We start from the raw sequence: 13,047 nt of genomic DNA, 5'->3' as shown, positions 1-13,047 counted from the left end.
CTTAGAAACACTGGCTTTATTCAGTTTTATTACTTGGCATCTTCTTTTGAAAGGAAGAACTGAAGGGGAAATAGAAGGATCTCATGGGGAATGCTCAAAGAAGGGAACCTTGAGAACAGACCTCATAGCCATAAAAGATCCTGAAAAACATGCACTCTGCATGGCTTTCTGGGCATACTTTGGTGTCCAAAGTCTTGAAGAGTATGTAAAATGCACATGCCTCAATGGAAACAGTGGCCCAAGTTATATAGTCATTCCTGTACTTGCTCTTTGCATGCTCCATTAACTGAAATTGAAGCTTTTGTAGGACTGGTGCCAAAGTGAGCCTTCTGTGGGTTGGAAAGGAAGGGGAACAAAGTAAAAGCAAACAGCCTGCTCCCTTCCTCTGCCCGTGGGCTCCTTCCTTCTGCTACGAGACAACAGCTGTGAGGAACCCAGGACCAAAAAGCTTTCTTAAACATGATGAGTTGCTTAATCAGATTTCCATGCTCAGTTTCAACCTTACGTAAATAAAGAATGCAAAAGGGGAAAAAGGCTTGGGTGTAATTTGAACATAAACATGAAGGTAAATATCCACTTGGGGGGAGACCATGATCATACAAACTTAAACTGCAGTCTCAGCAGGGGATGTTCTGGCAGAAGGGATGTTCTCAAAGTGAGGGTTCTGAGGTGGCAGAAGAGAGGTTTTGGAAGGACTTTGTGTGAAGGAAACTCCAAGTAATTGCAAGTAGTGACTGAAGTGTGGGTTGGTTTTCTTCTTCTTTCCCTGGCTACCTCCACATCTCTCCTCACACTGGGAAGACTCCTGAAGGGCAATGGGAAATGTCCGGCTTGTCCAAAAATTAATTTCAACCCAGTGGTAACAGGGCATAAAGAAAGGAAGTTATGTAAGGCAATGGAAGCAGACAAAGGAGAAAAATTAGCTAAACAGCAACATAAAGAAAATATTTGGGAATAAAAGTAATCATCAGCTTGTACGGTAGGGTGTCCAGCAGCCCCACTGAGGTTGTGTATGATAAATGTATTTGCTCATTCAGTTATGTCTTGCACTACAACATTTTTAAATCACTGCTAGAATTAAATTGATTTCTTGAGTTTTAAACAGTGCAGCATAAATCTTCCACTCACACCAGGACTCAAGTTTCTCTGACTACAAGCTAGTTGCAGTTTGCCAGTTCCACTTGATTTCATTTCAGACTCATCCCCTCAAGCCAAACCACAAAAAGAGCTTCCTGTCCAGTGGATAATGAAATGCAAGAGGCGATCCTTTTGTTGCTAATGGGAGGTTGCATGGAACAGAGCTGGCTCTTGCTGCAGTTGTGTTTGGGCTTGGTTAACCATTTTGCCAATTAGGCAGAACTCCTGGTTGCTGGATATAAGTTAGACGCTCTTAGGTCTAGCTGAGGATAGTAGTTTAATACCCAGGGTAGTTTATAAAGAGGCTTGTTGAGCAGTGGCTTGATGTAATGAAAGGTGAAAAGCTTGGATTGTTGCATTTCTCAGGCTTATGTGTCTGAAGGAGAGCTCTGCTTGCTGTCTTATTTATCCTGCACTGGCTATTTGGCCTGTGGAGCTATTGGGCTTTTACTTGTTTGCTTTTGTTTCTCTCAGAGCTTATATATTAACGCCTCAAGGGGATTTTGGGTTTTTTTTATAATCTTCCAGTACATTTATTTATTGAATCTTAAACTTTCCAAATACCAATGTTTTCCCTCCACTCCCCCTGGCAGTGTGGGTTGGTGTCGGTGGGGCTGGTCACAAGGTGTAAAGAGGGTTCTGCTCCTGTCAGCACTCCATGGAAGTTTTTGTCTTCTGCTCCTCTCCCCAAGTGCTGTCAGTGGAAGGCTTGGCAGAGCTCTGCTCCGGGAGGACTGGGGGTTATTTGGCCGGGAAGAGGGGCAGTGGAATGTCTGTGTGCTCTTGGGTGTTTCACTCAGAGGTGGGGCAGGATCTGAGAGATGTGCCCTGGTGCACGATGTCTGTTGTCTGCAGTCTGTGGAGTGTTTGTTCTGCTCAGTGCCTGAGGAACTAGAGATTCTTTATGGGTGAGCTCTGCCCTCCTTCAGAAAAGCCCTATGCCTGAGGCAGACATGAGACTGGATGTTGGGATATCCACTCTGGACCACAGTAACTCAGCTGCTCTGCCTGCTGCCATGTTAATGGGTGTTCCTGGGCTAACTCAGAAGCAGCAGTGAAATTGGAAATATGTTTTTCTTTTTACTGGGAATGAGTATTTTTCAAGAAAAGGACTTTTTACAGCTCCTCCTTCTCCTTCGCCTACTACAGCTACCTGGAAGCATGGAGTCTGTAACACCTGGAAGAATAATGATGGGTTAAGAATAACCAGAGGTGGTGAGTCCTTCAGAGGATTTTAGTTGGAGAATTGAGTTATGCCCAAAGTTACTGCCCCGTGCTATCACTTTACACCTTACTTGTGTGATGAACCCTTCGTGGGACTGAGTTAAGGCAGGATCTGCTGCATGGTCACAGCTGAGAAACACATGGGAAAATAAAGGCACCTGTAAAGGACTGCTGTGAGCATGGCTGTAGAGACAGATGGATGGACAAAGGAAGAGAGGGAAGGAGCAGCTGCTGCCCAGCAGTTGTTTTTCCAAAGGAGTTCTGAAGATGTAAAGAGTTGAATGCATTTCTTGCTGAGCTTGTTTATTATTTTTGGTTTTGAGGAGGAATTTTAGCATTGTTTTAAGACTTAGGTTCAGCTTTGTTCCCACTAAAGGAGTCAGATGCTGGCTGTTGACTTAACTGCTGAAGAGGTGCTGACAGTTTCAGCTTTTTCTGGAGCTACTCTTTGATTCCTCAGAATAAATCAGACATTACTGATTTTTTTTCTTTTTCCTTCCTAAACTGGAGGGCAACTGTCAGAGCCAATGGCTATTTTCCGTTAAATGGTTGCCCAGCTCAGTCTGTTCTTGCTCTGAATTTCATCTTCAAAATAAAACAGTTCTGCACATATTTGTATAAGCCACATTACTGCATTTACTGAGTACTTTTGTGTGCTGAGGAGCCCTGTGGTTCCTGCAAAGACCCTTGTGTTTGTGCTGCAAAGGCTTTGGCTGGATAGTGGGCAATGTGGGAGAGGAAGCAGTGACAGGCAGAGGGAAACTGTGCAGCCTTTTTCCTTAACTGAGTCAGTTTGTTGGGTCTTAGTTAAGCAAACGTTGCTTGAATGCAGTTCACGGTATTTGCTCAGTGATCCAGTGGAATGTCTGGGATATTTTTATTTTTCCTCCAGAGCCAAAAAGAAGTTTTTGTCTCTAAATCCTAAAGCCGCCAGCCTGAGGCAAAGTCACTGTGCCTGAGGGTGAGGACAGTTGCGCTGCTGTGGTGCTGTGGTGAGACAGGCACCCTGGTTGGCACAGAGCGCTCCCTCTGTGCCATGAGTTGGGTGTGTTAATTAAAGATGTTGCAAATGTCTCTACAGCTAAATTTGCTTTACTGAAATGAAAGATGCTGACTGAGCTGCTAGTCAGTCTGCTGCAGGCCTGTCCTGTTCGTATCCCAGCTCCACTGTGCATAAAAAAATTCAGTTTCAGTACTCAAAGCTGTGCGATGCTTCGGTGAGCCCTGACCCTCCCTGCCCACTCTGCATGGGAGGCACTGTGGGCTTTGTGCATGCTGCCATTGCAGTGGAGCTTCTTGCTGGCCACCTTGTTTCCTTGCTGGCTTTCCAAATGCTGCAGTTCCAAAGGGACCAACAGACATCCTGGTCGTCCTGCCAGGCTGCCTAGTACTTGCTGACTGGAAGGTCTATGCCTGTATTTCCTGACATAGACCCTTCCAATTGCGTTTTCATTACCACACTTCCTGAAATTTCCATGGGAGAAATCCTCTGATTTCAGGAACAAAATGTCTCATTGTCTCTGCTTGCCTTGCCTTTAAGTGAGAGAAATATCTTCTCGTCTCGGATCAAACACAATCAATTGCAACTAGACCAGATTTGAGGCTAAAAGAATGTTTATTTTAAAAGACAGATTGAAAAAAGAGACAGTCACCTGCTACTAAGATTCGTATAAGATTAAGATCCTCTAGTGCATCCTCTGGTGATGGCAAATATGCAGAGTAAATACCTACTGGCTCAAGTTAAGTACTCTATTTGTTTTAATTTTTTCATTTTCTTTGCTAATTTTGTTGACAAAGACCCTTATTATCTGGTGTGGAAGAAATACTTGTATTAAAGAAATAACTAAGTAGTTATTTTTCCATATGGTCCTTTGATCCTGGTCTAGAATAATGAGAGAGCCCCGAGACCTGTGCGCGTACACGTTTCTATGCCAGAGTCCTGTGCCAAGAGAGCATCTGTCCTTGTGTAATGTAATAATTATGGATCTTTACAACTTGGATCGGCTTTCTTGAAGCAGTGATAGTCAGCAAAGGGCAACAAAGCTGGTGAAGGGTCTGGAGAATAAGTCTTATGAGGAACGGCTGAGGGAACTGGTGGTGTTTAGTCTGTAGAAGAGAAGGCTCAGGGGGACCTTATCACTCTCTACAAATACCTGAAAGGAGGTTGTAGTGAGGGGGCGGTCAATCTCTTCTCCCAAGTAACAAGCAATAGGACAAGAGGTAACGGCCTCATGCTGTGCCAGGGGAGGTTTAGATTGGATATTACAAAAAATTTCTTCATGGAGAGGGTAATCAGGTATTGGAACAGGCTGCCCAGGGAAATTGTGGAATCACCGTCCCTGGAACCTGAATCACGGTTCGAAAACCATGTAGATGAGGCCCTTGGTGATATAGTTTATTGGTGGTCTTTGCAGTCCTGGGGTAATGGTTGGACTTGATCTTAAAGGTCTTTTCCAACCTAGTTAATTCTATAATTCTATGCACCAGGGATAAAGAACAGAGAGAGAAAAAGAAATTGGGCTGCCTAACTTCAGATGCCCAACTGAGGCTCGTGAGTTAGGAGCATTACGGACTTATCCATAGGGGAGTCAGATTTGAAGTCAGATTGACGCAGGAGCTGAGCTGTTCTTCATCTCAAGTAAAAAATGTGAGTTCAATGATAAAGAAATGAATTGAATATGGAAAGAAAAACTCCCTTATTACTTCTGAAAAATCATGCAGAAGTGCTAGAAGTGAAAATGTCTATGGCAGCTACTATATTGGTCTCTTCAAAGTTGGTAATCTCTTGAGCCTAGTTATTAAAAGATATATTCAGTCTACATTATGGACTGAAGGAGTTGAAAACAAAGTCAAAATACTCAGATGTTTTTGTGTTTTCAGGACAGTGCGTGAAAGATGACATTGGTTAATCTTTATATTGTTTGACATGAGACATAGCTGTATGTCAGATGGCCATAACTGTGTTACGAAAGGGCAAAGGCACAGCATGTTTCTGTGGAGGACAGTTTTGTCAGAAAAAGACACTGGTGTTGGCAAGTCTCTAGGGTGAAATAAGGAGCTCTTCAGAGCATCTTGGCTTTTGCTAAAGGTTTGAATGTTTGCAAGCATAGAAGTGCCGAAACCACAGGTGTATTTTGTGTCATGTTGGGTGGCAGTGGCTCACCAGGGAGTGAAGGATCAGATGGAAAATGCCAGTTTGCCATAGAAAGGCCAGAGAGAATGTGAATTATTTTTAACATGCACAAGAAGTTGCTGTGAGTTGTATCTTCTAGAAATCCATGGGAAAGATGGAACACACAAACCAAAGGACTGAAAGTGCCATAAAAAAAATTAGTCCTGCCCCTAGAAGAAAATACGGAATGAAATGCTTTTATTGCTTAACACTAACAAAGTCGCATTGAGCTGGCTTTTCCATTCCTTTTCTCATTTCAAATACAGTGTCCGAAACAAGTAAAGGCTGCGACAGCTTGATCATAATTTACACATTACCACCACCCTGTCTTGCACTGAGGGTAGAGAGGAGGGAACGCAGCTGCTGGCCTGAGCATGTATAGAATGGCACTTGCTATAGGACATGCATGCTGTCACAAATAAGTTATCTTCCTGGACTGATGTTTGCTGCCAAGTGACCTCTCTCTGGTGTTGGGTGAAGAGGAAGCATTATTCGGTCCTGGTGAACTTTGGGTGGTGGTCTGAGCTGTATTATCACAGTTGAGGCTTTCAGCCTGAGCTGTAGCCATTGCTAGCCCTTGCCAAAGACTCTCTAGTTAGAAAGGCTATACACACAGCTGATTCTGTTCAGGCAGTTCTTCAGTGTGTGTTTGCACATACACACGTAATAACAACATCAACAATGTCTTTCTGTGCCCTTCACATCTGGTTCTTACGAGTATTAAAGATGAAATTGCATTTTTTTTTTATATACTTCCTGCTGGGTTTACACTGATGAGATGCCATCAGTTTTAATGGAAAAGACCACCAGTGGGAATTTTTGCCTCAAAATAGTTTTCTTCTCCATCTGATAATGGAAGGAATAATACATTCTTTGATCTTTGGTTGGCAAACTTGGAAATTGGAAAGGAAGATGGTTGTACTGTAATAGCTTTACTCTAATGATGTGTGTGGTCAGTGGTTTCTAGGCATTTAAATAAAGGTGGGTGTGCTGTGGGATGTGATGAGGTAGGAGCTGAAATGCAGGGAGCATCAGTTACAAGAATAACCTTGTAACTGAGAGCTCAGAGAGAAGTGCCCTATAAATCCATCTTTTACTGGTACTGTCTCTGCAATTACACAGATGTTAATATCTAAGTTACTAAATTGGCCAGTGTCGGATGGGTTACTATGGAATGGGTAAAATGTAGATTATAGTAGATTATAGTTAATCATGAAGAAAACTTTGTTCTTAACAGGATGCTGCCTTTTTTTGTGTCAAATATTAGAGGTGTCTTGTCAGCCCCTGTTTCCCTGTTCTGTATTTAGCAGGGGACCATAAAGCGATGAAATGTTAGACATCTGTCATCACTAAGAGCTTCAGTAATGGTACTCTTGTGAAATGCTTGCATCACAACTAGGAAAAGAAAGGTCATTTGTTTAAAAAAACCCCAAAAAATAACATTAGTAGGTGTTGATGTTTCTATGTAAGACACAGTACAGGAGAGACACTAAACAAAAGGTTTTTTGTTTATTCTCTTTCCTGTGAACTCCTTGTTATAATATTTAAGTATTTTATAAATATTTATGAATGCATCATCAAAGGAAAATGAAATTTATATAATGGAGTTGCAAAGTGGTGTTAGAGGAAGCAACTTGCCAAAGGTTCCTACACAGTTATATTTTGACAGAACTGGGACAGTAAATCAGACCATTACATCCCATTTTGGTAAACAAGCCATTGTCCCATCTTTCTTATTAGTTACTTTTGCCTTTGCTGCTTTCAGAGTAATTCACTGCTTTTCTTCATAAGATACAAATACTTTATTTGTAACGAAATACTTTTTCTTCTTCTTCTTTCTTTTTTTTTTTTTTTTTTTTAACTTCACACTTAGTCAGGCCACACACGGATTGGTGGCCAGTAGGGGGTTGCAGTTAGTGGCAGAGAAGGAACAGAGAAAACAAACTCAATTTGTACTCCTGTGTGACAACTAGCTCTGGTGTTGCTTGCTCCTCAGCTGCCAGAGGTGCCCCAAGCATCACTCGGCAGTCATACATGCTGGGAAGCTGATGCTCTGTGTGCTGGGGGTGAACTTGCAGCACTGAGCTTAGCAGCGCTATCTGCCTGGGAAAACCCATGGTAGTGCTTCTTCGGTGGGATGTAGCTGCCTTTGCTTCCTTCTCCTCTCCCATTCCTCATGCTGTTGTGGCAGGGCAGCTCACATGCTGTCAGCAACTTCCTCTTGCACACAAGCCTGTAATGAAACAATTCCCTGCATTTACTGTTGTACTCTAACAAGAAGTGCTTATTTCGGCATGCTGCAAGTGATACTGGTCTTCTCCAAACAGCAGTTGGAGGGACAAAATGTTGCAGTGGTGGCAGCATCTCTCCGGTGGCTGGGGATTGTAAACTGTATTTGGACAGTGACAAAGTGCATGAGCAAAAGGCTAATTCCCTGTTCCTCAGGGTTTAAAGGCTTTGTGCGGATCTCTCTGAAGTCAGTGAAGGACTTCTGTTAGCAATGGGCTTTAAATCTAACCTCAAATGCTCATTTAATTTACAGTGTGCGTTAGTCATTTGTTAGCTGGCTTGTGAATACGAAATGGGGCTGAGCAAACCTTTAGAGAATATATTGAATGTGCGAATTTGCACACTGTTCTTGATCTTTTCAAATTAATATGACTGTGGATGTATGTCGAAATACCCCCCAGTCTGTTGAAAACACATTCCTCTTTGGTCTTGTATGTGCTGTTTGTATGTATTTAGTTGGCCTTATGAGCTCTGAGGTTTTCTTTTAAGTTATTCTACAGTACTTTAGGGAACTCAACTCTCATCACCAATAAAATAAAGCGAAACACTGGTAGGTCTTGCCTTGTTAACTGTTCTAGATGTTGTGTTTCCCATTGTTCAAAAAATATAAAGGTTTATAAGATATACCATATTCCCAGAGCAAAGAATGGATATTTATAGGCAAAGAATAACACTGCCCATTTTGAAATGTCGGTGCTATGAAATTGCTTTTTTGGCGGGCGCGATTAAGCCACACAGACTTCCAATAATGTTTTGTAAGCTTTTTCCTTAATTATACTTAATTTTGGTCTGTGAGTTTAACAAAACCTATGAAGCTTGCAGCAAAATATTTTTATTATGAAAAATTTTGTTTTCATGGAATACAAATCCTGTATTCCTTGTGGGTATGATTTTTTTAAATGTGTTTAAATATGGAAATCCCTTTTTGTGTTGCATTTATTAAGGCATATACAAAATAAAAATAGCTGATACTGTATGTTTAATACAGAACTTTGAAGAAATTAGTTTGGAAAGGGCATGCGACTACTTTTTTTTTTTTCTCCAAACGCCTTCAGTAAAATGCACATGAATTTATAAGACATCAAGCAAGAGGCATGAGATGCCGTCTCAAGCAGTTACTGCTGCAAAAGACAAGTAAGCAATTTTGCTTACACATAGTTGTTCTTAAATGTATCATTCTGATAACAGCAATAAATAGAATAATCTGCACAATTGTATTTATGTGGTGTTGATCTGTCTTTTCTAGAGAAAATCCCTTTTTCTAGATAAAATATCCTTCCATTTAGCTGTAAGTGGAAGAAAGCCTCTTTAGCAGCTGCACAGATTCAGGGGAATGTTTCTGCTCGGGCTTGATACAGATTTTTGATATGGAGCTCTCAGTGAATTTGAATTTTGGTGAACAAAATAAAGTAAGGGCATTAAAACCACGTTACTTTACTGTGCAGATTAGGTAACAGGATATTTACTCGAGAAAGTTAGACAGAAAAGCCGTGAGATGATATGATTAAACTAAGGTAGATTTATTACCAGATATTTTTAACAGCGTATTTTCTTAAATTGATGTAATAATGTCTCAGCTCTGCTCAAATCTAGAGTTTTGACCAGCTTTGAGATATTCCTGGCTTAATATTTAAGTAGAAACAGCAAAAGTGCTAGATAAACAGGATCACTTTGGAAAAAAACATTCAAACACTTCAAAATCCTCTGCCATCGACATGCTTTTCTGGCCCCTTGCAGCCTTGCATTATCAAACTGAGAATGTCTCAGTCTTCCTAGTATTAATGTTTGAAATATGATACAAATAAATCATCTGAATAAAGTAGAAAGAAAATAAAAGTGGTTAGTATTGCAGCTGCCTGGGGCCTGCTCCACTGGTGCTTAGACTTCTAGTATGAGCTTAGAGGTAGAGTTATGGGCTCTTAAGGTTGGGCTTTACATGGGAGAGAGTGAAATCCCTTGGAACTCAAGAGACTGAACATTTTTAATATCTAGGCTTGAATGATGAAGTCAGCATCTGGAAAAAATCTGCAAAGCAGTGTGAAAACTGCTTTCTGGAAGATAATGGGGTAACTGGGGAGCTTGCTGGGGGGGTGGGATGAGGTGGTGCTTTTTCCAGATAAAGTTCAGTTTCCTGGGCTGGCAGAAAGCAATGCTGGAGTCTGCTGTCTGTGTTTCACTTGTCTTTGCTCTTCTTTGCAGGTTACATATTTGGGTAAGGTTTCCACAACAGGGATGCAATTTTTGTCAGGGTGCACAGAGAAACCAGTCATTGAATTATGGAAGAAGCACACACTCGCCAGGGAGGATATTTACCCAGCTAATGCCCTTCTGGAAATTCGCCCTTTCCAAGTCTGGCTGCATCATCTGGACCTCAAAGGTGAGGCGACAGTCCACATGGATACCTTTCAGGTAGCACGTATAGCCTACTGCACTGCTGACCACAACATCAGCCCAAACATCTTTGCTTGGGTCTATCGGGAGATCAACGATGACTTGTCCTACCAGATGGACTGCCATGCTGTAGAGTGTGAGAGCAAGCTGGAGGCCAAGAAGCTGGCCCATGCCATGATGGAGGCCTTTAAGAAAACTTTTCACAGCATGAAAAGCGATGGCCGGATCCACAGGAACAGCTCGTCAGAGGAAGTGTCTCATGAATTTGAGTCTGATGATGGCTGACTGAACTCAATCACGGTTCAGCAAAGGCAGAAATGGCCTAGGGAATGAGAGCTGATAGATGAATAAGTAACAATTGAAAGTGGGGAAGGAAAGGACTGACAAACACTTCTCTGACCAGCTTTTTAAATCAAAAGAGCAATTCAGTACCTACAGATATGCATCATTAAAGTAATTACTTTACATTGAAATCTGCTGCTGTTGTAAAAGTGAGAAAAAAGCTCCCTCCCCCATTTCTCTCACCAACCCATCACTGTTCCTTTCTCATCTCTGTAGTTCAGGTGCATACTAAGAAGTGGAGTCATTCCTGTTTGTCTTATAAGACTGGTCAGGCAATTTTATTAGTTGCTCCTCTGGCATTCCAAGCTGGGGTCTGATGCTGGTGCACAAGAGCAAGTAGACCTGGAAAGCCCTAATGGCTCCTGAAGAATCTTTCTCCATGATGCATCACAAAAATTCTTTGAACATAACATAGGCTAAGACAGCCATACATAGCCTTTTAGACTAATGACCTGGCATTCTGCAGTTAATTCACATTTCACAGATAAAAATTGATGCTTGTATGTACTCATTATATCATATGCTATCCATTATTTTATTCGTTGTACCTATTTTCTTAATATACCTGCTGCCACATCTTTCACCCAGCACCAGTAGCTGCAGTTTCAGACTATATACTGCAGGATACCAAAAAGGGGTGGGCAAAAATGCTCCATGATGGCTAGGGGTGCAGCGAGCCAGCACCACTATCTGTGCATTTTCCAACCCTGCTGTGCTCTTGAGGAGGGGAGGGACCACTGGTAGGAGTTGAGGGATGCTTGGGTCTGTCAGTATTTGAACTGTGACTTCTCATCAACCTCAGGTCTGAAGTGATATGAGCATGGTAGACTCAACTCCGTGTTACCGATCTCCGCATTGCTGGTCGAGTGGCCCTGGTGGGATGGAGCTGGTAGTTCTTCGTCACACATCCAGGGCTGCGGTATTGTAGAAATCAAAGGAAATGGTCCCTTAGGAGTCAGGTTTAAACATCTGTTCTGGTTGAGAAGCTCACTTAAAGATTCCCGTCTCTTTCCTTGTTTGCAGATATACAGTCATGCCTTTCTTAAATGCAGATGTTTAATAAAACTCAAATAAATGGAAAAACTTGTTTCACTTAATATTTTTTAAGGCCAAGAGCAGATCAATAGTTTGCAGGTAATGCTGCTCCTTTGTACAATTTTGTTTGTAATTATGGTAATGTTAGGGGCACTAGGGCACCTTACAGAAGCCTTAAAAGAAAGCTAATCAAAGCAGATAGCTCTATGTTTGTGTTTTTGTGGGTCTATAGGTTTGTATGTGAGAGTGTATGTGTGAGTCCATGTTAAAGCATGTAGATTGAGCATGGAAACATATTGAAGGCCCACACCTCTTGAAAATATGCTTGTTGCTTTACAATGTATGTAAACGGTTTCCAGCATAAATACATTCATACTTTAATAAAAAAGAAAATGTCTAGAGATAAAGTTTGGGATTTTTAAACTGTCTTTCCAGTGCAAACTCTGTGGTTTTGTTTTTTATATGTGGGTTCTGTGTTCGTTTCATTTAGTGGAATGAAAGTGGTGCTTTATTCCGTTTAGTATGACATCAGTCTCCATGATAATTACATTTATATTTTCAAAGTATTTTCTTTTAAATATTTAGGTAAATTATTACTGTGAGATTTCTTTTTTTTTAACTTGGCTATGTGTGGACATGATTTATAATTTCTGTTTTGCAGGAGGTGGCAGAGATGCCACCCCACTCACACGCCTGGCCAGTTGGAATGAGCTCTGCTGAGTAGGAGCAGTATCTTGCCCTTACAGGAATGGCAGAGTGGCTCAGGTGCAGCATTAGATGGTGGGATGGGGAATGAAACACCAGGCTGGCGTCTTTCAGAACTGCTTCTCTCTGGATCTTTGGACCCAGTGTTTGCAAATATGGCTCTAAAAATGATTTAGTTTTTCCTTCCCACAATGTTCTTTCAGAAGTGGAGGGTCATGTATGGGCTATATGCTGATCAGAAAAAAACCCCCAAACCAGAGTCCTTCCATTTATGTATCTGTCTTTTTGACCTAAGGCAAAATCAGGCAAAACCTTCAACTTTTGCTCAGAGCTGTAATCATGTGTTACTTTACTTGCTGGCATGTTTTGCCACCAAAGCTGCTGTGAATCAGCATGTGAAATTCCTGTTTCATCCACTCAGCCAGAGGTTCCTGCTGACAAAGGAGAGTTTGACTGTGAGTCCCAGCTCTTAACTGAGGGCTGCTCAAATGTGGGAGTGGGAGAAGGAAGATACCAGGAGTGGAGATGCCTCCTGCCTGCCGTACAGAGGACTATGGTGGATGATTTGGGTTTGGGATTTCTAGTTCTGCAGCAAATACTTAGTGGGGTGTGTTCCTGCCATGGGGGTGGGTGTGGTCCTTCTGACTGGCACAGCCTGCCCTTCTCACCAAGCACCAAGTCCCAGCCAGAGCACAGCTGGACAGAAATGTTGGCATTGTTTTATTTTGAATCATATTCTTTCCTCTAACGTG

At 41.8% G+C, this 13,047-nt stretch overlaps 1 protein-coding gene across 1 annotated transcript in view; it reads left to right on the top strand.

The window, feature by feature from the left end:
- PID1 (phosphotyrosine interaction domain containing 1) overlaps positions 1-12,018 on the top strand; it is an 89,048-nt gene extending 77,030 nt beyond the window's left edge. Inside the window, exon 3 of the mRNA XM_030495771.1 lies at positions 10,022-12,018. Coding sequence (XP_030351631.1) covers positions 10,022-10,498 — 477 coding nt within the window. The 3' untranslated portion in view covers positions 10,499-12,018. The remainder of the gene's footprint in view (positions 1-10,021) is intronic.
- The last annotated feature ends 1,029 nt before the right edge of the window (positions 12,019-13,047 follow it).

This window comes from Strigops habroptila, chromosome 8 (genome assembly GCF_004027225.2).
Source record: "Strigops habroptila isolate Jane chromosome 8, bStrHab1.2.pri, whole genome shotgun sequence".
Taxonomy (NCBI): Eukaryota; Metazoa; Chordata; class Aves; order Psittaciformes; family Psittacidae; genus Strigops; species Strigops habroptila.
The sequence above is the reverse complement of the archived record's forward strand: the minus strand, read 5'-3'. Positions and strand labels throughout refer to the sequence as shown.